Raw genomic sequence first — 14408 nt, 5'->3', positions numbered from 1 at the left:
TGGGGAAACAGTGGAAACTGTCAGACTTTATTTTTCTGGGCTCCAAAATCACTGTAGATGGTGATGGCAGCCATGAAATTAAAAGACTCTTACTCCTTGGAAGGAAAGTTATGACCAACCTAGACAGCGTATTAAAAAGCAGAGACATGACTTTGCCAACAAAGGTCCATCTAGTCAAGGCTATGGTTTTTCCAGTGGTCATGTATGGATGTGAGAGTTGGATTATAAAGAAAGCTGAGAACCCAAGAGTTGATGCTTTTGGACTGTGGTGTTGGAGAAGACTCTTGAGAGTCCCTTGGACTGCAAGGAGATCCAACCTGTCCATCCTAAAGGAAATCAGTCCTGGGTATTCATTGGAGGAACTGATGTTGAAGCTGAAACTCCAATACTTTGGCCACCTGATGAGAAGAGCTGACTCATTTCAAAAGACCCTGATGCTGGGAAAGATTGAAGGCAGGAGCAGAAGGGGACAACAGAGGATGAGATGGTTGGATGGTATCACCGACTCAATGGAGATGAGTTGGAGTAGACTCCGGGAGTTGGTGATGGACAGGGAGGCCTGGTGTGCTGCAGTCCATGGGGTCACAAAGAGCTGGACACAACTGAGCGACTGAACTGAACTGAACTAAAGCCACCAGGGAAGCCCCCTCGGAAGTCTCCTTTTTAAACAGCCCTCTTCCCCAAATTGTACTTGGATTTTTTACTTACTCTTTCTTTTCAAGCCTCTTATACAATCACATTCCCTCTTTTTATTTTACTTTTTCCTACTGTCCCATCCTTTAAACACTTACCTTCTTTTTCTTTGTTTTCTGATTTAATTCTCTTTGTCTTTTACTTGCTGCCTTTCATCCTTTTGCTTTACATTTTTTGTCTTCCCTCCTCCCTCCTTCACCCTCCCCCGGCACTTGCCCCATCCCTCTCGCTCCTTTTAAACTCAATTTTAAGGGCTCCTCTTCTGAAACGTTTCTTTCTTTCTTTTTTTTTTTTTTCTCATCTGCTGTCTTGTTTTGTACTTTCATTTATTTCTGGGTTACTCTTTTAAAAAGTATTCACTTATTTGGCTGTAGCAGGTCTTAGTTGTAGCGTGTGGTGTCTCTGGTCTTTGTTGGGCGTGTGAGATCTTTAGTTGTGCTATGCAAACTCTTACTTGTGGCATGTGCATCTACTTCCTTGACCAGGGACTGAACCGGGCCCCTTGTATTTGAAGCACAGACTCCTAACCACTGGACCACCAGGAAAGCCCTCTGGATTATTCTTTTAAAAGTTGGTTCTACCTATCTATTATCTATCATGTTTATTTTACAGGTTTTTTTAATTCCTCTGACTCCTTTTGAAGTCTCTCTCTCACACAGTCACATTCTCTTTTCATTTTATTTTTTCCTGTAACTTATTCATTAAAAATTTTTTCTTTCCTTCCTTCCTTTTCTCCTTTATTCCCATTTTTAATAGCTCCTTTCATGCCTTTTCTTTTGCTTTCTCTTTTCTTTGTCCGCCTGCATGCCTGCCTTCTTCCCTTTCTTTCTTCCTATTTTATTCTCTTTTTACAGGCTTCTCTTTTCAAACTGTCTGCTTTCCTTCTCCCTTTCTCTCTTCCTTCCTTCTATTTTTTTTTGTCCTGCCTTTTTTACTGGCTCCTATTTTATAAACTCATCCTATTTACCTCTTTTCTATATTTCTTTCCTCTCTCTTTCTCTGTCCCTTCTCTCTTTCTTCCATGGTCTCTCTCTCTATGTTCCTGTACTGCTTTTCTTACTGGCTACTGGCTCTTCCTTTTTGAAGTATGTTCATATTTTCTGCCTTCCATCTATCCATCTTCCCTCCCTTCTACCTTCCCCTCCCCCCTTATTTAATGCTAGTCTTCTGTAACTTTTGAAATCCTTCTCTTTCCTTATTGTACTATACTTTTTCTCTCCCTTTTGCTCTGTGTCTCTGTTTCTCCTCTTTTCATTTCCTACTTTGCCTTTTTTATCTTTTCATTTTTTGTTTTATTTTATTTTCTTTTACTGACTTTTTAACGTCTTCCTTTTTAATATTAATATTTTCCTTTTCTCCTATTCTCCCTCTCCTACTGGATCCTTTTATTCCATTCAGTCTATCTTCAATGTACTGCTTTTTCATATTGGCATCTCCTTTTTAAGTCTCTCTTTCTTTTACTAACTTCTCATTTTTTCCCCTATTACTCCCTGCCCAAATTGTATTAGATTTTCCTACTGGCTTCTTTTCAAATTTTTTTCTCACATTCTCACTCTAACATTCTTTTTTTTTTTTTTTTTTGCTTTTTTCTATTCACATATCCTTTTTAAACTTCTTTATTCTCTCTCTTCCTCCTACTCCTTTGTTTCTCTATTTTTGTCTCTATGTCTTTTTCTTGCTCCCTTTCTTTCATTCTTTGTCTTCTTTGTTTGCTTTTCTTCCTCATACTCCTTGTCTTTTTTTCTTGTTTCTTTGCCTTTGTCTCCTTCCACTCCCTCATGGTGTGTGTGTGTGTGTGTGTGTGTGTGTGTGTGTGTACACACGCACACGTGCATGTATATTTTCTTACTAGGTTCTTCTGCTTAATATTCTTCTTTTTCATTCATTCACTTTCCTCCTCTTTATATCTCCATTTCATTCTTTCTTTTTGTATCATATTTTCTCCTTTTCAACCTTTTTGTTCTTTCTATTTCTATTTCTTGTTTAGGATATTTTAAATGTCTCTTCTTTTTTTCTACTTAATTTTTTTTCTCTTTCTCTTTCTAGCTTACTGTTTTGTATACTCTTTTCTTAGTGGACCTCAGTTAAAATTTTCCTTCTATTTTTCATTCATTGTCTCCCTCTTTGTTTCAGTCTGTTTTGGAGGTAATGTTTTGTCTTACTGGCTCATTTTCTCTATCTATATATAACTGTCTCTTTCCCTTTTTGTTGTTGTTCTGTCTCCTCTACTGGCTCCTTTTTAAACTCCTAGTAAAGGCAGTCTTGTCTGCTGAGCCACTTTACAGAAGTGTGTAATTTGTTATAATGTCTGTAACATAACAGTATTGTGTGAATGTGTGGGGGTGTCTGTGCATTCTCTACAACTTGACCTGTAACTGGGAAGTGCCTGTAAGTGTGAGCTTCTAGAATTTCTCTTTGCAAGGGCTTTGTCACCTCACTATATTAGCACATAGAGGGCTTTTTTTTTACAAAGCCACTGATAATAAATATTTATGCATATTCTACTTACCTTTGTCTTTCATTGTTTCTCTCTCACCTTCTGTTTCATCTTGACTTCTGTTTGCAAATACATTTTCTTCTGATCCTTCTCTCTGAAGGTAATTCCTTTGCATTTTTTGTAAATAATAAGTGATTTTTTTCTCGAGTTGTGCTTGTTTCTAAATATTAAAAAATATATATTCAATGTTTAAAATTGAATATCAACTTGCCACTGGAAATGTATAACAGATACTTCAAATATGATGGTACATTTTAAGGAAGCCCTCTTTCTTGAGATTTCTAAAATCAGAGTACAGAGCTAGGAAGGTAATAAGGGTAAGTTTCCTTTTGCTGTCCAGCTTGAAGAATGTATTTTAATAACTAGGTCCAACTGAACTCATTGCCTACTTTCGGGAGACTGGTCCCATTTTAGACCAGCCCTTAAAGTCCAGGTTCAGACCAGACTGGCTCTTTCCATCAATAGCTATCCTTGTGAATTTAAGTCACTTTTGAAAATCCACACTTTAAAATATCAACATTAGCAAAACCCTTTCCTCAAAATAGCCCAAGTTATTGTTCAAAGGTCACTCTACCTTACGGTGAGCATCTTCTTTGACTTTTTTACGTTGTTCTTCAAATCTCAATTCTCTGTTTACTTCTTCTCCAATCTTTGACAGCAGTAACATTTCTTTGGTTTTCCATTCCTAAAGAGCACAATGTCATAGTAGTCAGCAGGGCTTCTCTTTTATAATCTTTTTTTTCTTTTTTTTTCTTTTTTTGGTCAATAAGCAAATTAGAGCAAATTGGGGCTCAGAGGATAAAGCGTCTGACTGCAATGCAGGAGACCCAGGTTGGATCCCTGGGTTGGGAAGATCCCCTGGAGAAGGAAATGGCAACCCACTCCAGTATTCTTGCCTGGAGAATCCCATGGACAGAGGAGTCTGGTGGGCTACAGTCCACGGGGTCGCAAAGAGTCGGACACGACTGAGCGACTTCACACACACAAGGCCCTTATAGGAACTTGGACAACCATAATGAAAATCTTACATTGGCTTTAGAATGGGCTTATGCTTCAAAGGTAGATCTAAAAAGATGCTGGAAAGGTGATCTTCTCTTATAGATTTGAGGAATTATTATATGTAATATGTTGCCCTTAAATGTATTCTGACAGAGAGCCTGAACAAATAGCCTTGTCTGGGCATTGCGGGAGGAGCTACCCCACGCCCCCATGCCCGAGGCCAGGGGCGGCGAGGAGAGGAGTTACCCTGCGTCCAAGGTCAGAGGCGGCAGCCAAGAGGAGATACCCCATGCCCCAAGCCCAAGGCCAGGGGCGACGGGCGGGAGGAGGCCAGGGGCGATGGGCGGGAGGAGCCACCCCACGCCCCTAAGCCCGAGGCCAGGGGCGGTGGCCGGGAGGACCAACCCCACGTCCAAGGAGACTTGGCTGCGCGGGCGCAAGAGGGCCTAGAGGAGCTATCCCACATTGAAGGTCAGGAAGGTCGGCGGTGAGGAGATACCCCTCGTCCAAGTTAAGGAGCAATGGCTATGCTTTGCTGGAGCAGCCGTAAAGAGATACCCCACGCCCAAGGTAAGAGAAACCCAAGTAAGAAGGTAGGTGTTGCAAGAGGGCATCAGAGGACAAACACACTGAAACCATACTCACAGAAAACTAGTCAATCTAATCACACTAGGACCACAGCCTTGTCTAACTCAATGAAACTAAGCCATGCCCGTGGGGCAACCCAAGACGGGCAGGTCATGGTGGAGAGATTTGACAGAATGTGGTCCACTGGAGAAGGGAATGGCAAACCACTTCAGTATTCTTGCCTTGAGAACCCCATGAACAGTATGAAAAGGCAAAATAATAGGATACTGAAAGAGAAACTCCCCAGGTCAGTAGGTGCCCAATATGCTACTGGAGATCAGTGGAGAAATAACTCCAGACAGAATGAAGGGATGGAGCAAAAGCAAAAACAATACCCAGCTGTGGATGTGACTGGTGATAGAAGCAAGGTCCGATGCTGTAATGAGGAATATTGCATAGGAACCTGGAATGTCAGGTCCATGAATCAAGGCAAATTGCAAGTGGTCAAACAAGAGATGGCAAGAGTGAATGTCGATATTCTAGGAATCAGCAAACTGAAATGGACTGGAATGGGTGAATTTAACTCAGATGACCATTATAGCTACTACTGCGGGCAGGAATCCCTCAGAAGAAATGGAGTGGCCATCATGGTCAACAAAAGAGTCTGAAATGCAGTACTTGGATGCAATCTCAAAAACGACAGAATTATCTCTATTCGTTTCCAAGGCAAACCATTCAGTATCACAGTAATCCAAGTCTATGCCCCAACCAGTAACGCTGAAGAAGCTGAAGTTGAATGGTTCTATGAAGACCTACAAGACCTTTTAGAGCTAACACCCAAAAAAGATGTCCTTTTCATTATAGGGGACTGGAATGCAAAAGTAGGAAGTCAAGAAAAACCTGGAGTAACAGGCAAATTTGGCCTTGGAATACGGAATGAAGCAGGTCAAAGACTAACAGAGTTTTGCCAAGAAAATGTGCTGGTCATAACAAACACCCTCTTCCAACAACACAAGAGAAGACTCTACACATGGACATCACCAGATGGTCAACACCGAAACCAGATTGATTATATTCTTTGCAGCCAAAGATGGAGAAGCTCTATACAGTCAGCAAAAACAAGACCAGGAGCTGACTGTGGCTCAGACCATGAACTCCTTGTTGCCAAATTCAGACTTAAATTGAAGAAAGTAGGGAAAACCACTAGACCATTCAGGTATGACCTAAATCAAATCCCTTATGAGTATACAGTGGAAGTGAGAAATAGATTTAAGGGCCTAGATCTGATAGATAGAGTGCCTGATGAACTATGGAGTGAGGTTGGTGACATTGTACAGGAGACAGGGATCAAGACTATCCCCATGGAAAAGAAATGCAAAAAAGCAAAATGGCTGTCTGGGGAGGCCTTACAAATACCTGTGAAAAGAAGAGAAGCGAAAAGCAAAGGAGAAAAGGAAAGATATAAACATCTGAATGCAGAGTTCCAAAGAATAGCAAGAAGAGATAAGAAAGCCTTCTTCAGCGATCAATGCAAAGAAATAGAGGAAAACAACAGAATGGGAAAGACTAGGGATCTCTTCAAGAAAATCAGAGATACCAAAGGAACATTTCATGCAAAGATGAGCTCGATAAAGGACAGAAATGGTATGGACCTAACAGAAGCAGAAGATATTAAGAAGAGATGGCAAGAATACACAGAAGAACTGTACAAAAAAGATCTTCATGACCCAGATAATCACGATGGTGTGATCACTGACCTAGAGCCAGACATCCTGGAATGTGAAGTCAGGTGGGCCTCAGAGAGCATCACTTTGAACAAAGCTAGTGGAGGTGATGGAATTCCAGTTGAGCTATTCCAAATCCTGAAAGATGATGCTGTGGAAGTGCTGCGCTCAATATGCCAGCAAATTTGGAAAACTCAGCAGTGGCCACAGGACTGGAAAAGGTCAGTTTTCATTCCAATCCCAAAGAAAGGCAATGCCAAAGAATGCTCAAACTACCGCACAATTGCACTCATCTCACATGCTAGTAAAGTAATGCTCAAAATTCTCCAAGCCAGGCTTCAGCAATATGTGAACCGTGAACTTCCTGATGTTCAAGCTGGTTTTAGAAAAGGCAGAGGAACCAGAGATCAAATTGCCAGCATCCGCTGGATCATGGAAAAAGCAAGAGAGTTCCAGAAAAACATCTATTTCTGCTTTATTGACTATGCCAAAGCCTTTGACTGTGTGGATCACAATAAACTGTGGAAAATTCTTCAAGAGATGGGAATACCAGACCACCTGATCTGCCTCTTGAGAAATTTGTATGCAGGTCAGGAAGCAACAGTTAGAACTGGACATGGAACAACAGACTGGTTCCAAATAGGAAAAGGAGTTCGTCAAGGCTGTATATTGTCACCCTGTTTATTTAACTTATATGCAGAGTACATCATGAGAAACGCTGGACTGGAAGAAACACAAACTGGAATCAAGATTGCCGGGAGAAATATCAATAACCTCCGATATGCAGATGACACCACCCTTAGGGCAGAAAGTGAAGAGGAACTCAAAAGCCTCTTGATGACAGTGAAAGTGGAGAGGGAAAAAGTTGGCTTAAAGCTCAACATTCAGAAAACAAAGATCATGGCATCCGGTCCCACCACTTCATGGGAAATAGATGGGGAAACAGTGGAAACAGTGTCAGACTATTTTTCTGGGCTCCAAAATCACTACAGATGGTGACTGCAGCCATGAAATTAAAAGACACTTACTCCTTGGAAGGAAAGTTATGACCAACCTAGATAGCATATTCAAAAGCAGAGACATTACTTTGCCAACAAAGGTTCGTCTAGTCAAGCCTATGGTTTATCCTGTGGTCATGTATGGATGTGAGAGTTGGACTGTGAAGAAGGCTGAGCGCCCAAGAATTGATTCTTTTGAACTGTGGTGTTGGAGAAGACTCTTGAGAGTCCCTTGGACTGCAAGGAGATCCAAGCAGTCCATTCTGAAGGAGATCAGCCCTGGGATTTCTTTGGAAGGAATGATGCTAAAGCTGAAACTCCAGTACTTTGGCCACCTGATGCGAAGAGTTGACTCATTGGAAAATATTCTGATGCTGGGAGGGATTGGGGGCAGGAGGAGAAGGGTACGACAGAGGATGAGATGGCTGGATGGCATCACTGACTCGATAGACGTGAGTCTGGGTTAACTCCGGGAGTTGGTGATGGACAGGGAGGCCTGGCGTGCTGTGATTCATAGGGTCGCAAAGAGTCGGACACGACTGAGGGACTGATCTGATCTGATCTGATTTTTCACTAGTTAAATTCTAAAACTTTAAGAGCAGATGAAGTGTGTCTATCCTATGATGGGTATGTAATTTGTGGTATCAGTCTCACTACGTTAAGTAAAAGCTTGTCTGTTATAATGGTGATACAAGATTAATAGCATTTATCATTTTAAAATAATGAATTTTTTAAGCAGTGGTTTATTTCTTAGACCTGAAATAACTTCAGGTAATATGGTGGGACTGCTAAAAATGTTTATGAATAAAATAATCACACATAATTTCCCCATCAATATTTATAATTTGGTGTTTCTCACTTCTTCAATTTGTCTCCAGAGACTAAGTTTTCTTCTAACGTGGTCCCGATGTCGTCTTTCTTCTTCCTTTATCCGGAGTACGTTCTGCTTTTCTGCCGTGTGTTCAAGCTTGTTTAATTCCAAGCTAGTCATATCTAAATTTCTAAGTAAAAGTGAAAATTTAAGGGAAGATGAACTGGGTGTTTCCCTTATGCTGGTATTATCTACTCTGATATTCCCAAACCACCTTCTGGGTTGCTTTTTATTTCTTAAACTACAGGAATGTAGAGTTCTTTAAGCTAACCTGATCCACCAACTCACCATGATGTACTCATCAGACTGTTACTGTGGTTGGGACAATGGCAAAATGTAGAACAGACTGATTTAAAGCATTTTATACAGAGATTAGTCATAATTCAGGAGCTCTGTAACATGAGTTTCCAAAGACGGCTGAAGTCAACTTAAGGACTGACTTCAAAAAACAAGTATATTTGAATTTTCCTTAAAAAATAAGTGGCTATTGGCCTCTGTCATTGTCAAGTCCTTGAACAATCTCTCATGTGTAGACAGGCCTGAAGACTGCCAGTCTGCCACTTTGGTGAATCAGTATATATTCTGGCATATCATGACATGAATCCATAGAATATAAGAGGTAGGTGATGGGGAACTGGCCCTCACCCCTGATAAAGGAAAAAGAGAAGGAACTATAACTCATCCATTTGCCTCCTGGGGCATGGGCTCAGCTGCTGAATCATAAGATTGAATGTGTGTGAGTAATAGCTAAATGAACATACACGGTTGGTTGGGGGGTAACACCTGTTTATATTAACATCAGATGAAGTTATAGCAACTCTCCCTGCTTTATCCGGCAGTAATTTCCTTAAACTTAAGTTTGAAATGTGCTAATGACACCTTTCCCTCTACTACTATGAACTTGGGTTTCCCAAGCTCAGGGAGCTGTACTTCGGAATTGTTCTTCAAATATCAGTTTGTCTTACCTCTTGGGTTCCTCATGACTCCATTTTCTCAGGAAGAAACTCTTTCCTAGCTATGGTATCAAAGTTTCCAATCCCTGCTATCTCTTAATCTCCTTTCTTTTCAGTCCACATTGAAGACTATAGGAAGTTAAATTGTCTAATACTTTTTAAATTCTGCTTTCAATTATTTCTAGTACTTTTACAGTTTTCTGGAGTCCACAATACGTCCACAAAAAATATGCATTAACTTTGGTCATACCTTTGCTTTATCAACAGCTCTTGGTCTGGAGTTGTTTGTTTATTTTCTTGTAACAGCCAACCTTGGAACTGTGTACTGCCATGACTGTCACAGGCTGTCTTGGTTTTATACAATTTATTTACTTGTTTTTCAATCATTTCCTGGGAGGGAAAAAAAGAATTGCAGTGTTTATATTGGCCAGAAATAACCTCGTCCTTTGATATGACTTCTCATGTTTTGGGCTTGGTAAACGTCCTGTAGTTTACAAATGGTTAATTAACCTGCATTTAAGTCTTTCTTCCACAACCTACATAAAAACTTTCTTACAGGCCTCAAATAAAACAAATTCAAGTATTTAACTTACTTGTTCCCTTACATAGTTTCTTTCAGAGTCTAATTTCAAACTGGTGAGATACTGCCTGTACTTATTCAATTCCTTCAAGGTGCATACAACCTATAAAAACAAATATATAAATAGAAAGTTGTAACAATCATGAAACTTTCCAGAGAAAAGAGTCATAAGAACGTTCATTTTAGAAACAATTTTGGGATCAAGGCTAGTGATAGCACATTTTGGCAATAGTTTAGAAGGCAATATCTCTCTACAGTGGCTGTATCACCAGGAAATGTCTACCTAAATAATATTATTTCAATAATATGGTTCACACAAAATACATGTTATTAAAGTTCAGTATAATAAGGATGTTTAACTTTCAGAAGAATTTATTCTATCAAGCTGTATTCTGTTAGGTTTCCATTTTGTCTCTAGTCTTCTCAAAGGGTATTGGAAGTATCCCTTGATGGGTATACAGTGCCATTAATACTTTTAGAGCCAAAGGAAAGGCACTAATAATACAGCTGAGAGACAATGCATAAATAAATGTGTATGCATATGTCTTTACATATTCAAATCATTTGGCGTTTATCTTTTGCTTTTATCAAAGAAAAATGATCAAGTGGGAACAATTTTATTTAGAAACAGCCACCTGATTTCTCTTTACTCAAATATTGAGTAATTCATTGAGTTTTCTGTCAGGTATTCTTTATTGCTCAATTGAAAGTTGACACAGGTTCCCAGTGAAGTACAGAAGCAAGCTTACATCAAGACCATGGGTTTATGCTGGTTAACTGGAAGCAAACTTCAACCCACCTTATTATTGCTGGTGATATAGCCGCCTTTCTTTAATCTCCTCAAGATATCTTTTCGCCTATAGTATGATTTTAAATGTGGATCGTGCAGGCTTTTATAGCCAGTTTCCAGCAGCCGACAGTAAGGATCAGACAGGTTAAAGTCATAAGAAGGTTTATAAAGCTGCAAACACATAGATTGAAAAGTGTTACATATGTAAAATGAATGAAATCACACTTTTAAACCTCAATTTGTTAAGGTGATTAGGCTGTTCATTGAAAATAAAACATGCAAGAAGAATCTGAAGTGAGAGAATACTGACAATGGGCTGATCTGAAAAGAAGACAGTAGAATACTGTAAGTTTCCTTCCACTTGCATTTAAATCAATATAAAAGACCTTTAAATTCCGTTTCCATGGTATTCTGCTAAAGTGATTGTAGTTCACAAAGCAGCAAGGTCAGGTGAAGAAGCATGGCCTAAGAAATTGGGAGACTGTGGTTCTAGTCTAAACTCTGCTACCATCTACCTGTCATAGCTTCACCTTACAAGGTGGTCAAGGGTGCTGCTGCTGCTGCTAAGTCGCTTCAGTCATGTCCGATTCTGTGCGACCCCATAGACGGCAGCCCACCAGGCTCCCCCGTCCCTGGGATTCTCCAGGCAAGAACACTGGAGTGGCTTGCCATTTCCTTCTCCAATGCATGAAAGTGAAAAGTGAAAGGGAAGTCGCTCAGTCGTGTCCAACTCTTAGCGACCCCATGGACTGCAGCCTTCTAGTCTCCTCTGTCCATGGGATTTTCCAGGCAAGAGTACTGGAGTGGGGTGCCATTGCCTTCTCCAGGTCAAGGGTAGAGTTTAAAAAAAAAAAAAAAAACAACTAAATGTGCAAAATATAGTGTTACTTCCTTGAGGAGATATTGCTAAAAGATAAAGAAGGATCCCACTGAGTTAGTGGTTAGGGTAGTTGAATATAGTACCTGATCATAATTAAATACATGTGTTTGGGGGGAATCAATATAATAAAGTGTAGAGCGATCAGTGTAAGTATGGGGGAAAAAATCAGGAAATAAGTAGCTAACAAGTGAATAAAAGAGTAACACAATGTAAATATGGGAAATAGAAGATAGTGGAACAAGAAACCAATGAAGAGGGCTACATTTACAAACTCAAAAGGAGTGTTATCACTTTTTAGTCAAATAGGCTTTGAGTGTGTTTTAGGAATGATAATTAGTGGGAAGGGGTAGAATGTATTGGTTTTGAAAAGAGAAATTATATTGCTTTCCAGCAATAAAACTTAAAAAAATCATATATATTTGACAAGTATCAGAAATACCAGGGAGCCCCCTATGCATCCTTGATGACACCCTAGAGAGGAGAATGGTAAGGAAATAAGTAAAATCAGGAAGTAAGTAGAAATAATGTGATGAAAGCACACACTCAGAGTTCCAAACCTCCTTCAGGCTTGGCCTAAAGCTAAGGACAGGGTGGGGAGTGTTAGGCAGAGGACTTAAACAGTGTGTGCAGCACTCTGAACCAGAAAAACAGTACATTGGTGCTGAGTGAGAGAATGCAGATCAAGGGCAATGTAAATTCTAAGGAAAGATGAAACCGTTGGGGTTTGGCTTCATATAGTAGCTCTTGAAAGATGGCTCAAATTGAAGATCAGGAAGGAGAGGAGAGCATGCCAGGTTTCAGGACCCAGATGGACAAAGGCACAGAAGTAGAAATTATCATACCATGTGTCGACAGGGAGAAAAGACCCCGACCTTTCAGAGCTGAGGTCTGGGTCAGAGATAAGGCTGAATTGGGTGGCGGAGGCCTATCACGAAGCCTTCTATCATTAAGTTCAGACACGGAATACTTCAACTCATTTTAACTTCACTTGGTGTGTGAAACTGAAGTTGACTCAAAGCAAAATAATAGCAGTGTTTCAAGTTTAATAGCAAGCAGAAAACAGTCAAGAAAATCACTTAAGCACCATTAAAAGTTAGTTTACCTTTTCACTTAAATTTGTAGTATAGAAAACATTATTACTTCCAGGAACAACTGGAAGCTTGACCCCCAGAGGAAGATCCAACAGATTAGTGGCTCCGATCTCTGGGATGGGGTCTTTTTGTGAGCCCTGTCAGATATAAGTAGAAACCTTATTTTTGTTTCTAGTACTATTATTTTAGTTTAGACTAATCTACTTAAACTAATACCTCCAAATAAACCAAAGACACACACTCAGGGTTGAAAGAAACCGCCCTGTTGATAACCTGAAGGCCTCCCAGTTTACCCCTGTTACCAACCCAATCTCTGAGCTCCATTCAAAGCTAATCTCGACCAGAGGGAGCTCTAGTCACTGCAGAGGGTCTGGGAGCCAGAAACCCAGCTTCAAGGACCCACACGCCTCTGCTGAGTCCTCCCCCATAGTTTTTCGTCTGCCCGCCCTCCTTCCCTCCCAAGACCCAGCCCTGGAGCCAGAAAGAGGAGGATGACCGACTGGCCCCCACTCACGGAGCCACACTGCTCCCTGTTGGCAGTTCGGCTTCTGGCGGCCGCCTTAGAGGCAGTGGCCTGAGCAGCCTTGTAGCAGTTATTGAGGTACCGGTCCATGGCCACCCATCAGCCCCCAGGGGGCCGGGGCCTGGGGGTGCCACAAGCCGTCTCGGTTTCTTCTCTTCGCGCACACCTTTCCCTCTCTACGCCCGCAGCTAGCCTGGGCAACCCAGACAGTGGTCACGAGGGTAACGGCTCCTCCAGGCCACGCCCCTCACAGTGCTGGGTTCCAGGCTGCCGCGCTGACGTCCTAAAAGGGCGCCTCCCCAAAGCGTGTCGCCCTCAAGTGAGGGGATGGGGCGTTGTGACCTCACTAGCTGCCACCCGGGGCCTCCGGCGCATGCGCAGAGCCCAAGCCTCAAGGGCCAAGCGAGATGGGGAAGTGGTCCAAAAGACTTGGTGTAGGAGGACCACAGTTGACATTACCTTTCAACCTGAAACCAATAGCCCTAATTTAAATTAAGCCAGAAATGTATCAGTGTTTGTCAGTGTATTGTTCTTGTTTATTCCTTAAATCGTGTCCGACTCTTTTGAGCCCACCAGGCTCCTCTGTCCGTCGGATTTCCCAGGCAGGAATACTGGCGTGGGTTGCCACTTCCTTCTCCAGGGGATCTTCCCGACTCAGGGATCGAACTCACATCTCCTGCATTGGCAGGCGGATTCTTTACCACTGAGCCACTAGGAAAGCCCTTGTCTCTGGATAGCTGCCTGTAATTCTTCTAATTCTTCCCGACGCCCAAAGAGCTATGATTCTGTTCAACACATGTGCCTCTGAGTAATTGTATAGTTTGCACTAAGACCAGAGGACTGGCTTTATACATCTGCCCACTTTATCGATCCCGTGACCGACCACGTCCACTAGGCATATCCTTCCCCTAGTCTCATTTAGAACATACTGGTTTTTCCAGGACTCAATGCTTTCTTTCCTGTCTTGGGCTCTTCATCTCTCTATGCTCCTTGTCCTTCCTTTCTCATTCTTCTATTTCTATCTTATAGTTTCTACCTTATCAGCACTTCCCAGATGGCGCTAGTGGTATAGAACCCACCTGCCAATACAGGATACATACCCCAGGTGGTGCTAGTGGTAAAGAACCCGCCTGCCAATATAGGAGACAGGAGGTGTGGGTTCGATCCTGGGTGGGGAAGATGCCCTGGAGGAGGGAATGGCAACCCATTCCAGTATTCTTGCCTGGAAAATCCCATGGACAG

General features: G+C 41.5%; 1 protein-coding gene across 4 annotated transcripts in view; it reads right to left on the bottom strand.

The window, feature by feature from the left end:
- Window positions 1-14085, bottom strand: part of LOC129638911 (fibrous sheath-interacting protein 2-like) — a 72822-nt gene extending 58737 nt beyond the window's left edge. For 2 of the 4 annotated variants that reach the window (XM_055563647.1, XM_055563649.1), the window contains exons 1-8: window positions 13158-14085; window positions 12655-12780; window positions 10682-10843; window positions 9896-9985; window positions 9553-9692; window positions 8338-8479; window positions 3765-3875; window positions 3203-3350 (exon numbers count right to left, since the gene is read on the bottom strand). In XM_055563647.1, coding sequence (XP_055419622.1) covers window positions 3203-3350; window positions 3765-3875; window positions 8338-8479; window positions 9553-9692; window positions 9896-9985; window positions 10682-10843; window positions 12655-12780; window positions 13158-13256 — 1018 coding nt within the window. In that variant the 5' untranslated portion in view covers window positions 13257-14085. The remainder of the gene's footprint in view (window positions 1-3202; window positions 3351-3764; window positions 3876-8337; window positions 8480-9552; window positions 9693-9895; window positions 9986-10681; window positions 10844-12654; window positions 12781-13157) is intronic. The other 2 variants (XM_055563648.1, XM_055563650.1) reach the window with 2 other exon arrangements.
- Between the last annotated feature and the right edge of the window lie 323 nt (window positions 14086-14408).

The sequence above is a fragment of the Bubalus kerabau genome, chromosome X (assembly GCF_029407905.1).
Source record: "Bubalus kerabau isolate K-KA32 ecotype Philippines breed swamp buffalo chromosome X, PCC_UOA_SB_1v2, whole genome shotgun sequence".
NCBI classification, from domain to species: Eukaryota; Metazoa; Chordata; class Mammalia; order Artiodactyla; family Bovidae; genus Bubalus; species Bubalus kerabau.
This window is presented reverse-complemented; position numbering and strand designations above follow the sequence as displayed.